The sequence below is a fragment of the Haliotis cracherodii genome, unplaced genomic scaffold (assembly GCF_022045235.1).
Source record: "Haliotis cracherodii isolate W230 unplaced genomic scaffold, xgHalCrac1.p SCAF_32, whole genome shotgun sequence".
NCBI classification, from domain to species: Eukaryota; Metazoa; Mollusca; class Gastropoda; order Lepetellida; family Haliotidae; genus Haliotis; species Haliotis cracherodii.
This window is the reverse complement of record NW_027266289.1, coordinates 441,201-461,233: the sequence shown is the minus strand read 5'-3', so window position 1 is coordinate 461,233 and position 20,033 is coordinate 441,201. Positions and strand designations below refer to the sequence as shown.

The following is a 20,033-nucleotide window of genomic DNA, read 5'->3' as shown; positions in this document are numbered from 1 at the left end:
AGGCAAGCTATATACTCCATAGCTTAATGTGCTCACACAGGAAAGAAACACCAAGTCTTGGGATCATCTCGGACATCCAGCTAACGTTGTGAAGTCGCTGTTGCTGATGATGTGAAAGTAAGAGTTGTATGACAGTCTGTCGACCTGCCCCTCGTTTTGAAAATACAACGTAGTGCATTTCATTAAAAGTAAGCGCAACATGTTTTCCAAATATGGCGTACATATATGCAAAACCATTGCTTACACAAATTGTTTTTACTTGCCATTAGCGGCAATCTATCGGTCTGTCCGATAGAGTAACTGCCCTTTATCACAAGGAAGCTACTCTAACCCTAGTCTACATTCAGACGTTTTTGACAGTCGATCTGCCCTGTCACAACGTTCAGAAGTGCCAACAGATGTACATACATCGACAAAACAAAACAAGGTAACAATTTAACATATTTCGGCCAAATCCAACTGTATTAAAAGGTTCCAAGCCGCAAGGGTCTACAAAAACAGATACTAGTATTGATAAGAGGTCCCCTTGGCTAGTGCTCTCGTAAAAGTGTTTTGCAATTCATATCTGCAAAACTTCAGTATATAAGACTGTTCTTTTGATAATGATAGCAATCTACCCCAGTAGTTTCTCCAGATTCCCGATTTTTAATTCCGACTCGATCGCCGAAAGTCAAAGGCGACGCCATGTTTGTTTATAAACAGTGAAAGTAGTCACTACTTGCCCTTTATTGATATTTGCATCTCTATCCGCATATGACGCCAGCGGATATCGTTTTTTATCCGCTGACTTTATCCTGCCGAGAAACCTACCCATTATATGATAATTCTATATTCATAACAAAAACAAAACAAGTCTAAGAGTATTTGTGATGAACATCTTCTCAGCAGTTAGCGAGCATGTTTTGCGTTCATCTTTTAAAAACAACAACCACATTTAGGTGTGTGATATATTAAAACAAGAGGCATCAACATGGCTCAAAATCAAAGTTGTATGATGCAAACATGATCTTTCTGTTCCAAATAAAGCGACAGTGTTTAAGAACGCCGAGCAAAAAACTGCTGCAATAACGGGGAGCCATTTGCTGTGTGCTTTGTGTCCTGCTGTGAACGCTAATCTGAGCTCTGGCCTTCGAATCAGGTGCAGCAGAAAACTGTCTCGCTTTTTATTGCAGCGAAATTACTAATAGGAAATGATGCAGAGCATCCATATATCTAGCCGCCTCTCAGCATCAGTGTTGTAAGTAGATTAACGACACTCCACCTTCATCTAAATAATCAAATAATTACATAAAGATGTAAAGATGAAATGAGTTGGATGAAATTGACCACACAGGAATAGACACCCTATCATCCTATCCCAATTGCGTTGGTCGGCGCTCATGGCGCCATCGATCCATTATTTACAGACCGCCGTAATATCGCAGGAATATTGACAAGTGCAGCGTTAATCAATAACAACAAATAAATAAACATGACAGGATGGTGTGAACAATGAATTGTCATTATTTTATTTATTTCCTCCCGAACATATAATATATCCACATATAATACACAGGACAATGGGGCTTCACACATTGTACTCATGCAGGGAATCGAACCTGGGTCTTCAGTGTGACATGACAATGCTTTAACCACTAGACTGTCACGCCGCCCCCTTCTCAACATATGAATGCATTGCACGTTTGCATGCAACACATATCTGTTACGAGCCAAAGGCCTACATACAAATAGGATTTCCAAAGGATTGTATGCGGTTTACCTGTGAACCCGTAGTCGTTCAAAAGGATGGTAAGCTACATTGAAGTTTGATTATCAACGTCAACACGAGGGAGAGGTATGAGTCGATGGCCGAAGTCACTCTTCCCGACCCCGAAGCGTGTTTTCTCCTACTTATAACCCGAAATATACATCTAAAGCAACATTAATATACATTTTTGTGTTTCCAACACACTTTCCATTTGAACCTCGGGAAACGTAATACATCTCCTTCTGACGAGCACTTACTTGCAAAAAGAGATTCTTGAAATCATTTCGATTTATCAGCGCCTCTACTAACGGATGACGGCTACGCTACGTACTTAATACGATCCTGATATAGTGTTTGATACTGATTCATAAACACATGCTCATAATGTAGTCTGAATCGTACAATCGACGATTGCTTTTAGAAAAGTGTTTTGTCGCTTTATTTATTTGATATGGGTGTCACTGGTGGGGTAGAATCACCTTTTCTCGACACCTGGTATCATCACTATTTAAAGTGGTTCATAAACACATGCTTATAAAGTAGCAGAAATTTATTTTGAAACCAGAAAGGGTTTCTTCACTTACATTTGCTTGTCTGAGATTGTGTTAACTTCAAGTAGAACTTTCGAATTTGTCAAGATCCGCATGTGATTAAATCCATTGGTTAGGTCTTCAGCAATTTGTTCCTCTCCGTAAAAGGTGACTGTGCTTGTCATAAGAGGCGACTAACGGGATCGGGTGGTCATGTTCGCTGACTTGGTTGATGCATGTCATCGATCCCAATTGCGTGCATTGATGCTCATAATGTCAATCACTGGATTATCTTGTGCAGACTCGAATATTTACAAACCGCCGTCATATAGCTGGAATATGGAGTGCGGCGTTAAACCCCCAAAAAACCAAAAAAAAAAACAAAAAAAAAACAAACAAATCCATTTGTCTCATCTCTTCAATTCAATTAAGCCTTGCTGATAATGCTGATATTGTTGTTAGTTTTAACAAAGATTTGGTGGTAGATTTTCTGGACCCTGCTGTATAACCTATATTTTATGGATTCTTATGAAGCTCAGGAATCCAAAAAAAAGTTCGAATGAATTTATTCTCACTTAGAAATAATTCATATTTATCACAAAGTTCTTTTTCAGACAAAGGACTGGTTTTGTGTGTTGAATGTCTAAATATCCCATTCATGTTAGTATAAACAGTTCATGTAATGTCATTTACAAATGAAAGTGGTGTTTTTCACTTTGTCAGTTTAAGCCTTACTTGTAAGAACGGAAACAGGGACTTTTTTTGTACCCAAATAAGTTTTGATGAGGTTTGTGAATCCATCGATTTTAAGGCAAAACAAATCAAATCCTATTGAAAGAGAACTCACTTACACATCGATTACTGAATCGTTGTAATATTGTGGTTGTGTCTGTGGAATGTTACTGCATCGGGATTTCCTACACAACAAACATGACAGTTAACTTGACAACACTATTCGAAGAAAGTATGTATCAACAAATGACGATGTAGCATTACACAAAATGAACAAAACCTTTTTGTATATTTAACTGCCAATGTTTTTGAAGATCACTTAATGGTTGGAACAACGACATATACATAGACTAATGTCATATGCAGTAAAACTGACATGCTAAATGCTTTTTACAAATAATTATTTCATTTGATATAAAAAAACAATTTTTGACACATTGCCACGGGTTGTATTATGATTAATATTGCTCTACTATCTTACACTTCATACCGTTCGACTGTCTTACACCTCGTACTGTTTGACTGTCTTACACCTCGTACTGCTCGACTGTCTTACACCTCGTTCTATTCGACTGTCTTACACCTCGTACTGCTCGACTGTCTTACACCTCGTACTGTTTGACTGTCTTACACCTCGTTCTGTTCGACTGTCTTACACGTCGTACTGTTCGACTGTCTTACACCTCGTACTGTTCGACTGTCTTACACCTCGTACTGATCGACTGTCTTACACCTCGTACTGTTCGACTGTCTTACACCTCGTACTGTTTGACTGTCTTACACCTCGTACTGCTCGACTGTCTTACACCTCGTACTGTTTGACTGTCTTACACCTCGTACTGTTCGACTGTCCTATGTATTGCGTTATGTATTGATGCAGTTGGCCTGTAGTGTATAGTGGCCTGTAGTGTATAGTTTATGATCATCTGAAAGATAAAGGCAAAATATTGGTGAGATTAAACAATGATCACCATGGAACATCCCAGATTAGATAACGAGCACGTGCAGCGGTGATACTGGGAGTTTCATCTTCTTCAACACATTCCCTTCCCGATGTTGAATTCATGGAGGGCAGTGGATCCATCAAACAGGATGCGTCGGACACCGCTGAGAGGAAAGCGGATGGGGTTCGTCATCCACAAAGTTCCATCGACGTACGTCTGGAAACAAAATGGTCAAAAAGAACAAAGTACATACATTGATATATGTGATCCTTCAATTGTGACATTATACCATAAAATAGTATACATTCTTTAATAACGAAGATCGTAATATAACCACGAAAACCACCCTACCAAGAGAACATGTGTAGATGTCCTCGGTTTGGGTTGAAAATCTAAAATCTTAAGCTCCACCATATGAACCGTCTAACTGCAAGAAATATGACCCGTGAAGATACCGTTAACCCGTAAAGGGCGACTTTGCCTTTCGTAAGAGGCGACTAACGGGATCGGGGGGTCTTGTTCGCTGACTTGGTTCATGTTATCATGTCCCAATTGCGTGGATCGATGCTCATGACGTCAATAACTGGATTGTCTGGACCAGATTCGATTATTTACAGACCGCTGGAATATTGCTGAGTGCGGCGATAAAAACAAATAAACAAACAGAACAAATCAAGAAATAGCAGACAAAACTACGAAAGCATCAATTTACCTTATAGTGAAACATTACGTGTTGTAATGTAGAGAAATGTGGTGATAGGTTTATAACAACACTTAAAGCATTCGCTCTTCTTCTCACGACAACCAACCTACCAGGAAAGACGTCTCTGTTATGACAATCTCAATTACATAATTGTCGGAGCTGTTTGGTGTGAAGTCGGTCCGAAATTCATTACCCCATACGCCGCTTTGACGAGTGTTGAAGATGATCTTATAGAGTCCAACTGCAGGAAAGTCGAACCTGACTGATGCCAGGTAGATGACGTCCTGATTGGGAGACATGAACCGCACGTTGTAGCTGCAGTGCACGGAGGTATGCCAGGAGAAGCAATGGATGAGGATGGATGGATGCATTGAACAAATCTATCGGAAGCATGAGAGCGCACAACTTGCACATAAATAATAATTCAACTCATTTCAGGTTTGTCTTTATCCACAAAGGAACATCTGTGTTGTTACATATTTCGTATTTCCTTTTTAAAAGCATATTTGCTGTTTATTGTTACTTTTCCTTGTTCATCGGAAAAAACGCTTTTCTTGAATGTCAGATACCCCAATCGAACAATGTCATTGAATACTGTGTAGATGCACACTGAAATGACTGGGTTTTCTCTTATTTGTGTACCCTTGAATTTGACATTTTAAGAGTTTTGGGACAACTTGAATGTCACTTTTATCGTTTTCAGTTAACTATGATACCACTATAGACATTTGTCGCCGCAAATAGCTGCCAGGTGACTGATGCGGCCTAAAACAAATAATCTCTAACTCATTCACTCTTACGTGTGTGTTCTTGATACAGCTACTCTGAGCCTCAGTTTCATGCCAACGTCAAGATCAAAGTCCAGATCTTCGGTGAGGGAAGCTGTGGGGTCCTAAGATGATTGTAGAATCAAAATCAATGTTTATAAAATTGAAGCAATCATTTCGTCAATTAATGAATCCTAAAGTATCCTGAAAAAAATGTGTACAATGATGTTTGTGATGATTGATGGATGGATGGATGCGATATCGCTGGATTATATTTTTTAGATATTCCACTTCGATGTCGTTGTGGCAATCTTGTCCACACCGTGCCACATTAAACCTCTATAACCTGTAGCTATATCCAGCCATAAGACATTTTACACCTGGTGTGCTATGACACGCCCGAGGTTTTTCCTTGAAATGGGCCGATTGGAGATGGCTTTTCACTTGGTTGACACTCGTTTCTGTACCGCCCAGCAGTACAGAACCATCATATTGAGTCAACAACATCGTCAACAACGACTGCGTTGGTGTCGTCAACACAGGGCATGGACTCAACTGCGATGTGATAGATGTCTGGTTCAGCGACGAATCAAGTCTAAAGACGTCGGAAGGAAGTGGACAGTTTGGTGAGGGTAGCGTAATGATGTGGGCGGATTTCTCCCATCATGGCAAGAAAGGTTTGGTCAATATCCAGGGCAATCTTAAGGCTCAACGATACATCAACGAAATTCTCCTACAAGTCCTCCAAGTGCGTCATCATATTTTTGTATTTCTCTTTGATTGGTTGGAACTGAATTTTCCCAATTTCGCGACTCTCTGTATGAACGATTTGCTGACACTTTTTGTACAATTTCCACTCTGCCATGCTACATTATTTTTTTCTTTATTTTTCTTTGAGAATGACTTTGATGAACACTTCTCCTTTCTTAAACAACTCAGTATAAGGTATTGGTGTACCTGCTCGCCTGCCATAACTATCTTTTACCTTCCTGAATTAATTTGAAACATATGACACACACAACTTGTAGTGTGGACTGAATCTGAGAAATATAATATCTATGTATTTGTTATTGATTATCATCCTGATCAACTGGCGTTTATATGCTTTAATAACAGATTATAGTACAAGTACATTTATTCATAAGGCGGGAATGACGCAGCATTTCTTTTCGCCTTGTCAGGTTTTACTCACTAACAAATCTGAAACATCTTTTGTGGAACTCCTGAATTGTACGTCAAAGCAAATAGTCCTATGGACCTCTCTTCTAGAATATTGCAGTCTATTGCAATCAGTTGCCCTTACAACTTTGCTAAAAATGAAGAATAGTCTAGCAATAATGATCAAAGCCTATCTGAACAGAGCTACGTTTATCTTACTAGTGTCTGCTGGGTGGTACCATAGTAGCACGGGCGACACTTTATTTTGACTGTTTTCCAGGATGCTCCTCTAAAACAGGAAGAGGAGTTGTCAGATGTTGTTAAGTAGCTGCTGTTGCACATCTCCGCTGGGTCTGTGTCGATGACGTCCACGTCCTCCCGACTATTTGCCAATCTGTAGTCATCGCAGGCAGCTGTGGGAAAGAGCAGAGCTTAGTGTCTAGGAATTCAATGATGTCGGTATATAGCAACTAGAATTGAGGAAGAGACTGCCAAGACAGAACAATGTACACACTGATGAGGACAATATGAAATGTCGAAATGTGGCAACTGCCACAATTGTCTAGCACATGGAACTATCTGGTGACAAGTAATACAATTCAAGCAATATAACAATTGTTTTATAAAAGCAACAAAACCCTCCACATATTCTAGAAAACTCTGTTAATAAGTCGAGTGAAAGATTCCGATTATATGATGCACATGTGCTTATGAATCACAATGGAATAGTGATGATACCAGGTGTTCGTCTAAAGGTGAGCGTATCCTGACACACCTAGGTGCCCGTCACAAATACATACAAAGGCAAGCCATTTGTTCACCTGAAAATCACGGTCAAAACAGGGAATTAAATCCGACATCATTTTGGTTAACGATGAATCAATTTGGTAATGTGCTCCACGTGTCTTCCATAAACAATTTTGAAAGCTTTACCGAGGCCTTGATTATTGTAACCCTGATCAAACAACTTCTAAAAGAGTCGTTTAAAATCTTGGTAGAAAGACCATGGTTGATTGTATTTCAAAGGCTGGAGCTGCTGGAATATTGCTTGACATGAGGGGAAAGTTGACTGTTGGCACGACACGTGACAATTGCCGCTTTATCGAAGGGGAACGTTGTTTAGTTTATAACCTTTGCGTTAATGCGGTCATCACAAACTCTGAACAGATAGTAACCTGACATGGCCTCCTGATTCACTTTTGGGGGAATCAATAGATCTCCCTTTTCTGGCCTTTCTTGTCTGCACCAGGCAATTAGGATTGCTGATACATCTACAGCTATAATCACACTTCCTACCCACGTGTTCATCCTCATCTGAACAAGGGTTCTGACACGGAGATTGATGTTGTTGGTTCATATAGTGCATCACCGTTTACAATGTACCAGCTGATTCTATGGGATTGTTATATCAATGTTTAGGATGCATAATACATTTATACACTGACTGTTAATTCGTGTTTGTGATCTGTGGTGTGGTTGACTTTGTCTGCACAGCAATATTCGCCTGCCTAAGCCAGCACACCATGCCACTTAAGAACTTCTTAACGTGGGATTGTTCCTGTTTAGACTCTTACCCTTGTTTATCCCAATTGTGTGGTACGCTTGGTCGAATGAAGGTATCACTTGATATATTTTAGGACTTTGTGAAGCATAATCACAATAATAATCTTACATAACACCCACATCTGAACCAGTTCTAACGCACACTAAAAAACATCTTATTACTATTCTCATCAGTTTCCTTTCCATTACTGTTTGTGTACCTACAACCAATTTAAGCAATAGTTTGCAAAGGGTGTGCTTTGGTACTTTGAGTGCATTTCCAACTCGCAATGACATATAGTTGTTTTCAGAAAATGTCTTTAGAGTATCTCTGCCCCTTTCACTTTGTGAAAGAAAATAATTGAAATACCAAAAAGACAGATATCTGATATGCCTCAATGTGCGCATGCCCCATTCACAATTCTCCATCATATCTTGCAGGAAAATCTGTCGATAAAGAAAAGCGATAAAACACTTTCGATAATCATAACAAACTCGTTTTACATTCCGACTATATAATTAGCATGTTTTTTTTTTTATGAATCACTAAAGGATGGCGTCGATATCAGGTGTTGGTGAAAAGCTGAGTGTATCCTATATCACTGAAGGTTGATTATGTTGCTACATCTCAAACATTGTGACTATGGTGATGTAAATATGGTGATGTCAATATGGTGATGCAAATATGGTGATGTAACTGTGGTGATGTAACTATGATGATGTAAATATGGTGATGTAACTGTAGTGATGTAACTATGATGATGTGATTATGATGATGTGACTATGGTGATGTTATTATGGTGATGTAACTATGGTGATGTGACTATGGTGATGTAACCATGATATTGTGTCTATGGTGATGTAACTATGGTGATGTAACTATGATGATGTGATTATGATGATGCTACTATTATGATGTGACTATGGTGATGTAAATATGATGATGTGATTATGATGATGAGACTATGGTGATGTAAATATGGTGATGTAACTATGGTGATGTAACTATGATGATGTGATTATGATGATGTTAATATTATGATGTGACTATGGTGATGTAAATATGATGATGTGATTATGATGATGAGACTATGGTGATGCAAATATGGTGATGTAAATATGGTGATGTAACTATGGTGATGTAACTATGATGATGTGATTATGATGATGTTAATATTATGATGTGACTATGGTGATGTAAATATGATGATGTGATTATGATGATGAGACTATGGTGATGCAAATATGGTGATGTAAATATGGTGATGTAACTATGATGATGTGATTATGATAATATGACTATGGTGATGTTATTATGGTGATGTAACTATGGTGATATGACTATGGTGATGTAACCATGATATTGTGTCTATGGTGATGTAAATATGGTGATTTAAATATGGTGATGTAACTATGGTGATGTAACTATGGTGATGTGAATACGATGCAGGAAAATCTGTCGATAAAGAAAAGCGATAAAACACATTTTACATTCCGCCTATATCATAAGCATGTGTGACTATGATGATGTAACTATGGTGATGCAACACGGATGGTGTGACTATGATGATGTAACCATAGTCATGTAACTATGGTGATGTAACTACGGTGATGTGATTATGATGATGGGACTATGGTGATGTAGCTATGATGATGTAACTATGATGATGTGATAATGATGATGTAACTATGGTGATGTAACTATAGTGATGTAACTATGATGGTGTGACTATGGTGATGTAACTATGGTGATGTAACTATGGTGATGTAACTACGATGATGTGACTATGATGATGTAACTATGATGATGTGACTATGGTGTTGTAACTATGGTGATGAAACTATGGTGATGTAACTATGATGATGTGACTATGATGATGTAACTATGATGATGTAACTATGGTGATGTAACTATGGTGATGTAACTATGATGATGTGACTATGATGATGTAACTATGATAATGTGACTATGATGATGTAACACGGATGGTGTGACTATGATGATGTAACTATGATGATGTTACTATGGTGATGTAACTATGGTGATGTAACTATGGTGATGTAACTATGATGATGTGATAATGATGATGTAACTATGGTGATCTAAATATGGTGATGTAACTATGATGATGTGACTTTGATGATGTAACTATGATGATGTGACTATGGTGATGTAACTATGGTGATGTAACTGTGGTGATGCCATTATAAAGATGTAACTGTGAGTAAATGTTTAACCGAGACTTGTTATTCTCTGGCGTTGACAATTTCTCTTTCCATAGCTGTTCAACAACAAATGTATTTGTTTTTAGAATACAGATTAGTATTTGCTTGCTTTGGTGACTAGATTCTATCTGTGTTTGTGTGACTACTTTGTCTACATTGATATCAAGATGGACCAAAGTTAGTGGATCCAGCAAACACCAGAGCATCCATTTCAGACCTTCTGTGGAATGTCACATTGGTGCAACTGTCCATGTTGTACACAAACTGACAACGAACTTGTAAAATGACAAATAATTCCAAGATGTCCACTGGCTGCAGGAACATCATTGTCTAACTGGACGGTAACCCTGTTTACTGCTACTAATGGTTTACCAAGTAGTCGAGATGGTAAATATTTTTATTTTTTCAAGTCCCGCGAGTGTACCAAGTTTGGTCTGTAAAGCCTCTTTGCTCTGAACGTCATGGCCTTGCGCGTGCTTTCAAGGTCATCAATTCACTTGAAATACGTGTACATGTTTGAGTTGGAGATTGCCACCAGAGGCAAATCAATACTTTGTGGATTATTAATATGAAGGAAGTGGTAAGATGTAAAAGTTACCATGATGACGAGGAAATTCAAAAGCCACTCACGTAAATTGCCGATCAGGAGATAAACAACATGTGTTTACAATGGTGAGCAAGGTTACCTGTAGATTAAGTGTGCTAAATAGAATTTTGAACTAAACAAACATTTCTAACATTAAACCTGCAGGCAGCTGGGTTGTCCTCAATGTACCGTAACAAACTCGAACGCGAACTCTTTGGTGGCGAGCAAAAGCAAACATACACCCAATGTCTATGGTGGCTACAATGAAACACACAGGAAATAGTTATTTGATGGTGATGTATTTCATTAAGTGTTTTATCACACTTGTGTTTTTTTACCTTAAATTTGCAGTCTTTCGGCGACTGTTTCAGTCCGGTAACGTTTTGGAAACATAGGTAATCGTTTTGTTTGATCCAATGTTCAAGGAAATCTAGCAAAAATATCCCAATCCCACGCCCATCGCCTATCTCCTCACAAAAACAAACAGGCAAAAGTAATGCTGTTCAGTCTCCCAACTCCAGGTTACTTGCATTCACGTCATCCACACCGAACGCACGCACACACACACACACACACACACACACACACACACACACACACACACACACACACACACACACACACACACACACACACACACACACACACACACACACACACACACACACACACACACACACACACACACACACACACACACACACACACTCAATTCAATGTTACTTACAATCACGTCATCCACATCGACTACACACACACACACACACACCTCTCGCTCAACTCAAGGTTACTTACATTTACGTTATCCACATCGAACACACACACACCTCTCACTCAACTCGAGGTTACTTACATTTACGTTACCCACATCGAACACACACACACCTCTCACTCAACTCGAGGTTACTTACATTTACGTTACCCACATCGAACACACACACACCTCTCACTCAACTCAAGGTTACTTACATTTACGTTACCCACATCGAACACACACACACCTCTCACTCAACTCAAGGTTACTTACATTTACGTTACCCACATCGAACACACACACACCTCTCACTCAACTCGAGGTTACTTACATTTACGTTACCCACATCGAACACACACACACCTCTCACTCAACTCGAGGTTACTTACATTTACGTTACCCACATCGAACACACACACACCTCTCACTCAACTCGAGGTTACTTACATTTACGTTACCCACATCGAACACACACACACCTCTCACTCAACTCGAGGTTACTTAAATTTACGTTACCCACATCGAACACACACACACCTCTCACTCAACTCAAGGTTACTTACATTTACGTTACCCACATTCAACACACATACTCACCACTCCCTCAACTCAGGGCTAGCTTACCTACATAAAATAAACACACCCGCCCAGTCAGTCAGGGGTCTGCACATTAAGCATTAACCGAGTACTGAACCTTTGGGGTCCATAACATCAATCAATGAACAAGTACTGACAATTTCATAAGTTTAATATTCAAACATAAGTTTAAAACACTTCAATCGAAATATTTAAATCCAAATATGTCTGTTTCTCAGTTTGTTATTCATGCAATGTTTTGTTTGTTATTAAATGCAATCTATTATTGTCTTAATAACTAAACACAAGTAGTATTAATTTACGAGATTCATAAACTGTACTATATCATTCTTTTAGTCTTTGTACAAAGGTATCAATAAACATTTTACAATCACCAACTTGCGAAGTCCAAACAAATCCCAATCCATAATCATATAACATTTTTTTAACATACAGTATGTGACCCATGTAAAGCGACCAGCATCATCTAGAGACTTCAATAGTATATAACGTTGCTTTGGGTATCTAGTATTAGGTAAATATAGTAAATGTAACCAATATTTAATACACCTTTTGTGGTAATCAACATACAGTCCATATCTACCACAATCTCCTAATACTGCTGCACTTGTTACATGATTTCCAACAACCAAAACAAACTTACATAATTTCACATGAAACGTTAAACCCCACACTTCTGACGAGTACAACAATATGGGCTTTATTTGCATATCAAAAATCGTAAATAAGGCTGAGATAGGAATATTCTTAAAACGAATTCTTATTTGCTTCAATTAAAAGAGAGCTTTATTAGCCTTATTCACCAGGGTATTGACGCCCAAAGTTCAACACAAACGGTTTGAAAATATTAAACCCTGTAATAAGTAGAAACTTTAATAATAATATTTCGAAATTTCCAATTTTCTGTATTTCTAAGTTTGCCACCATTCCTGAAAACTAAAATTTCAGTTTTATTTAAGTCCATCAAGTGCACAGCGACGAACAATCAACAAAATTTAAATACATAACGTTTTACATCAATTTCTTTTAACAAATTGTATCTTTTTGAAAAATACAAAATACATGAGCACTTATGTTAAAATAATACTTGATGTGGGAAACTTTGAAATACTCATTCCTTGTGGCGGAAAATCAATACAGTCAAGCGGTACATATGCTTGACTGATTATTTCATCACGAGGGATACAGAAAGTGTGATCTTCACCTTTCAATAAAATATGTGTGTGTATATTTCGAATGGCCAATACGACATCGTCGCATCGTGACGTCTTCCCATCTAGACTGACAGTCTAAGTATGTGTAACTAGTAGTTGGTTTAATTGCACGTTATTCGTTAATATACACTTAAGCAAAAATAATAAAATAAACAAAAGCAAAAAACATAAATAGTGTATCTGCATTAAAGGAATGATGTTTTATATATTTGCCACTTAGCATCGGGAAGCATATCACTCTCGCTGGACGGCTTAGACGTTAGACGTTGAGTGTCAGCTGCGACATAATTCAATACAAGGAAATACTTAAGTTCCCTTTCATTGTATGCTGTTCTTGATTGCCGGCTGGAGGCAGTTCCGCGTCAGACTGAACAGTTGATGTTTCCATGACAAAACTAAAATCACATGTGCAAACACATAAACACTATTTTCAAATGTTTGTAACAAATGAAGCCACGCCCACCGTCACTATGGAATGCTGGGGAATCCCTATCTGCTCACCTGTATCGTCATGCAGGAATCAGGCATACTGGAATTCTAGTACTATTTTCTCGGTATCAAACATACAAAAACACCAAAAGTGCCGTCTTCTACTGGAAAAAGTAGAATGATTGGTATTGCCTTGGAACATTTAATTTGAAGTAGATCTAAGTTTCTTGGATTTCGTGATTAATAAATGTGGTCCCTCCTGTTGCAATCAAAATGACGGAAGAATGCCTGCCCACATTTAGGAATTGATTATCAGAACTAATTAAACAACCTAACGAAGCTAGGCGATATAGAAGTGTGGGCCCACTTGATTCGATAACCCTATATGACGTGAAAAATGTGGGCCCACATTTTAGAAAATGGTTATCAGCACTAAACCAATCTAAGAAGATGAAAGGATGGAAAGATAAATATGTAATGCATGCAAACATTTAATTTAGAATACGTTTTACCTGATAAACTGGGAATTTAATAGCTGGACCAACAACAACGTACAGCGACACTGACGCCATTTCTAAATACGAAAACAACGGAGATAACTCCCTTTTGAAATTAGAGTAACCTCCCTTTCCCAATATGAACCACAGCTAATGCGGTTTCGCCGATGTTTTGTTGCTGGAGTTTGTAGTTACAACAACGTACACGGTGGGCACGAGAGTCATCTTATAGGCAAAATGAAGACCAGCATGGCGCGCAAACAGTACACATACTCACGCCAGTATGTTGTCTCGGTGTACTGTCCAGTGAGTCTTCCGTGGACAATATACAATGGCGTTCATTATGACCCCGTCCTATATCATTACAGAGCCCCAATCCAAACCCGTCGCATTGCCTCATCAAGACACGCCCACGCCTATCCAGAAAATGCAGTGTATTTTGTGCCAGTATAGATTGTGTCGGTTCGTTGACGGTAATTCAAAACGTGGTCGGAGAGCGTGCAGATTAAGTGCAAGCAGACTATTTCTAATCAGTCAGTGACTTAAACTGAGCTGCCTGAATCAAATGAAAACAATTGAATTCGTTGTTTGGGCTGGATATCTTTAAGCCTGGTATCTGATTAATCGACCCTCGATTTGTGTTGTTTACCCGGGAAACCATCTGCGGGGCCGATCATTGACATTTTGTGTCTGCAAAAAGCATAGTCTGCAAATCACAAATTGAAAATATTGGCAACCTCTCGCTGAGTTCTTCCAGGCAAGTATGGATCCTGAGGAAGCTCTTCGAACCTACATTGTCGCACAGCAGTCTTTGCAAGCTGAAAGGTGTGATAATAGGCGTTGTCATGAAGTAGTAGATCTCCAGCAGTCAATAATATTTGATAGAATCTCTCAGAAGATGAAGCAAATCAGCATAGTAGGCACCGGTAATCGTCTTTTGACTTTCTAAGTAATCAATAGAATACATTGGCCTTTACTTTCTTCACTGATCTTGAAGACTTGAATGTCTCTGGTACTGGAGACGTTGATATGGTGCCATTCAATGTTATGACTTTTTGACTAGGGATCATAGTGGGGTTAGCAGCATGTTTCATCAATCGTTACTTATCTATTTTTAAACTTGAAGAAATCCTTAAGTAAAGAACATGATGACTGCTCGGTACTCGTTCTTTTGCAGTTCTGTGTCCATAAGGACCCTATCCCGTTCAACTGGCTGTCACTAATATACAAACGGCATCAACAGACCAAATGCACTTACAATGAACTACTCAAACAATGTACAACATTGGCATTTCACTTTGTTATGGACCACAGTTGAAAGTTAGTACAGCTAAGAACTTTTTTGACCAGCCCTCGTTTTTATTGTCATCGAGCCACAGCCACGTCCATAAGTAAATATTAAGCACCGAGATCACAACGAGGTATTTTACACGCCCACAGGTAACACCCACAAGGTGTTTTTCCTAACGATGTCTATGTTTGTACGCAAGTTCTATTTTTGGTTCCTCGTCATATTTCTTGTTTGATCTCATAATATTTGTCTTTGATATAAAGACGACGAGTTTGCTAATAGTATGACTATATTAAGAATGACAAACAGTTTTGTTTCTGTTGTGTAAAACCCTCAATCAAAAAATTGTGTCATGCCTGATTCTGAGTTGGTATCCTTGCAAAGTATTTTACCTGGGAACTTAACGGGTGTTGAACTGACACAAAGTTTAGAATATCAAGGAACACAATCTGAATGGATGGCTTTTCATTATGAATACACTTTACCCAACACTCAGCGTCTTCCGGTGGTACTGTTTTCCTTATCAGAATTAATGATTCACTTCTGGTACATTAAAATAGCAAAACTGCCTTCAGTGAGAAGTGAGTATGATTTTATGCCGCCTTTAGCAGTATCCTACCAATATCACCGCGGGGGACACCATAAAGGGGTTTCACACATTGTAATCATGTTGGGAAGCGAACCTGGGCTTTCGGCGTGACAAGCAAACACTTGTACACTAGGCTTCCACACCACTCAAAAACCTCTTTAGTGATGTAATTATTTTTGTTAACAAGGGACAGATATTTAAAGGATATGTTTCATGGTTCATGTTAAGCTCTGCTAACAAAACAAGGTTTCTATATGTGTTTTTACGTAAAGGTGATACAAATAAACGCAACAGAACACAGTCTTTGTTTTCTAAAGGAAAAGAAAGAAACTGTGCTTGGTTGTTAAGTTTAATAAAAATAAATGTTTTCTGAAATGAAATAATGCTGCTTTCAATGGTGATATATATTCATGAAGACATCGCCTCGACTTCAGCGTCGTGATTCATAATTTTCACGTGCATGTTCATTCACGGCGCACAATTTGGACGTTTGCGTGTTTGCGTGGAGCATGAAACTCTCCCACCTGCTTTAATGTTGCAATGTGAACAGCACGCAATCCTTGTTTAGCTATCAGGTGCTTTTAAAACAGTTGACCCTAACCATAATTAACGTTTAAGCAGTGCCACGACTTGCTGAAAATCAACGTCTACGCCGTGGGTACGTTGCACAACTAATTTGCCAGACATTTAAATGTTCATTTAAACGCAATTGTATCTTTTTGGACATGTTATCTACAGCAGGGAAACACTCATGGCTTGCCACGGGCCGATCGTCCAAGTGTGACGTAGCGTCAACAAGACAAACATTCCATTTGTGCATCTACGGATTCGAAACCAAACTGCCTCATTAACAGCTCAGGCGATTCCTGTATTGAAACCGATTAATGGAAGAACAGTACACAGCCTTGCGAGGGAGCACAACACACGTCTTGTACCAGTACAACTAGAACACTACACTGATGCCTCAAATTTGAAACTGTCCTTCACGTCCAGCACAAAACGTTTTGAAAAAAATCGGAATATGTAAGTAATGTTTATTTAACATGAGAAAGCTGGCTTGTTTAGATTTCTCATTTTCCGCACAACTTTGTTCGATATGCTTCAAGGCAGCATATTCTGGAATGCTAGCTATTCCTATATAAATGTGAGACGAGAGTCATTCGATACCTTCCTTCAACGATCTGGCTTGCGTCCTATCTACTTTCCCAGGACGGACGGGATACCTGTCGGCAAACACTTACTGTTCTGCCTGCATCCATCACGGATTCCTGGATTCAAGAACGGAGCAAGTGCCCCATTCAAGACATCCATCTGTGTCAATTGCCGGACATCCGTGTGTGCACCGATTTGTGTGATAGGGTATATTAATCAACACTGCTGCCACATAGTCACTCGTAAACCAAACATCATATTATGAGAGAGTATTACATGAAATCTATTCATCTTTTGTTCACCACGTTTCAACGTTTGTAACCGTATCATAAAAAAACTAGTTCGTTCTTTGCCTCGATAGTCTTCATTTTTAATTTTCTTCTTTTCTGAATAATCATAATTTAATGATAATCATAGAAGGAAGGGCGAGACAACCGAGAATGTGATACAACGAAGCTCGACTGTAATGAGTAAATATGTGTTTTGTCGTGTGTGTTTAGTGACTGATTTCGCTATCTATTTCTGTATGGACCTATTAACCTTCGCCTTTCAATTCGGGAATCACCATGTACCGGTGTGTAGAGAGTCTGTCGAATTCACGGTTTTCTTCAGACAATTTAATTTAATTTATAAATATAAGTATAACATATGCATATATTTTTCACACGAACACATATCATATAAGACATCAACGAGAGAGAATAATCATTCTCAACTATAGGCCCAAACAGATTCCAGTTGCCTAAAAGACAAAGAAGCAGTGAAATTAAGTGAATGATGACACCAGATATTCGCGAAAAAGGTAAGCATGTCCTTTCCATGTGGTTGCAGTTCATACTATAACGTTATAGTCCATGTTGAGTCAAATAGGTGGTTATTTACATTGATAATTTGGAGAATTTCTCCCTGTGACAGAAGATAATGGTTTATCCTACAATATTGACACATCTTTGATATCATTAAAATTCATAATAGAATAAAGATTACAAAAGCCTATGCTCAAACCTTATAGTGATACATTTCAGATTTGTAATGTTACGTCTGGTATTATTTACGGACGCATCACTAATGTCGTTGATGTCAATCACTTCTTTCACAGGACTTTTGAACTTTGCACATCACATCCGTCATACTCACCCCCGTAATACTGCCATCCACTCTCGAACATACCGTCACTGCTCGACTCAAATCCTTCAGAGTGTAGTCTACACTTCCTAGTGAGCGGGTTGTACGAGACCAGGTTACACATCACCCGCCACTGACACTTAGAGAAACACTCTGCCCTCATGTCCACCTGGTTGATCTCTTCTATCAGGCTCCCGGCAAACACCAGATCATCCATCTCAGACCTTCTGTGGAATGTCACATTTGTGCAACTGTCCATGTTGTAAACCAACTGACAACGGACTTGTTGTAAAATGACAAATAATTCCAAGATGTCGACTGGCTGCAGGAACATCATTGTCTGTTACTGGATTCTAATTGTGTATGCTGACTCCTCGTGATTTATCAATCCCTCTGCATAGCTAGTGTAGATTTTTCTGTATTCTGTCTTAAAGCTATGTTTTACTCACTAAGCATCGCTGGTTTTGTGTCTGTTCAAACATATGAACACTTCAAAACAGGAACATGCGTGGTTGAAGGACTGCCAAGAGAGACGAATCAATAATATATGGATTATCAATCTAACACTAAGAAAGCCCTGGTTAAAAAAGAAAAAGACAACAAAATATACTTTGCGTCACCATTTTCAGATTGATTAAGTACATAATCAGGAAATATACATCATGTGTTTACAATGTAGCGCTAGGTTACTAGGAGACTACATGTAAGCATGCTAAATTGAGTTTTAAAGTGAAGGTTAAATCTACAGTTATTGAAGCGCTACGGTGCAAACACAGTGCGTGGATTTCCATTTTCCATGATGCAACTATGTATGTCAGACATTCAGTAGAGAAAACCCTGGAAACTCACAACATAATACCGAGTCTAAGTCTAAACTACCACATCACCTGTTCCTGTAAGCATCCATATCGATGTGTCCCAGCCCATCAACAGGTCAGCAGACTTCTCGCACCAGAATAGCAAAATGTGAGATGTGAGAATGTGAGATAACATTCATATATGAGGCCTCCTCTAAGACCTCAAAAAGAAGTATCATCTATGAATCATTATGCGGACTTGAAAGATGACAAATTTGAGAGTTCCATACTGATACAGCGGCATATTGGAAATACCAAATGTCAATGCAAGAGATTAACCCGTGTAGAAACATTTGGTGTACAGGACAAAATAGCTGTGGAAATTATATGAATCACCCACTCGTGCTCAAATCCAAATTAAAATAAGAGGTATCTACTGTACAGTGGGACTACGTCAAATCTCAAAACACAGTAGGTTTATCTTCTCAATATGCGAGAGGTATCTACTGTACAGTGGGACTACGTCAAATCTCAAAACACAGTAGGTTTATCTTCTCAATATGCGAGAGGTATCTACTGTGCAGTGGGACTACGTCAAATCTCAAAACACAGTAGGTTTATCTTCTCAATATGCGAGAGGTATCTACTCTACT

The 20,033-nt window shown here is 38.7% G+C and overlaps 1 protein-coding gene across 1 annotated transcript; it reads right to left on the bottom strand.

Annotated features, from left to right (window-relative positions):
- Nucleotides 1-4,043: 4,043 nt before the first annotated feature.
- LOC139477295 (uncharacterized) lies at nucleotides 4,044-18,920 on the bottom strand. The gene is made up of 5 exons (XM_071259850.1): nucleotides 18,596-18,920; nucleotides 6,801-6,994; nucleotides 5,457-5,548; nucleotides 4,767-4,971; nucleotides 4,044-4,169 (listed from the first exon to the last, which is right to left on the bottom strand). The coding sequence occupies exons 1-5, from the start codon at nucleotides 18,918-18,920 to the stop codon at nucleotides 4,044-4,046; spliced, it is 942 nt and encodes a 313-aa protein (XP_071115951.1).
- Nucleotides 18,921-20,033: the final 1,113 nt, after the last annotated feature.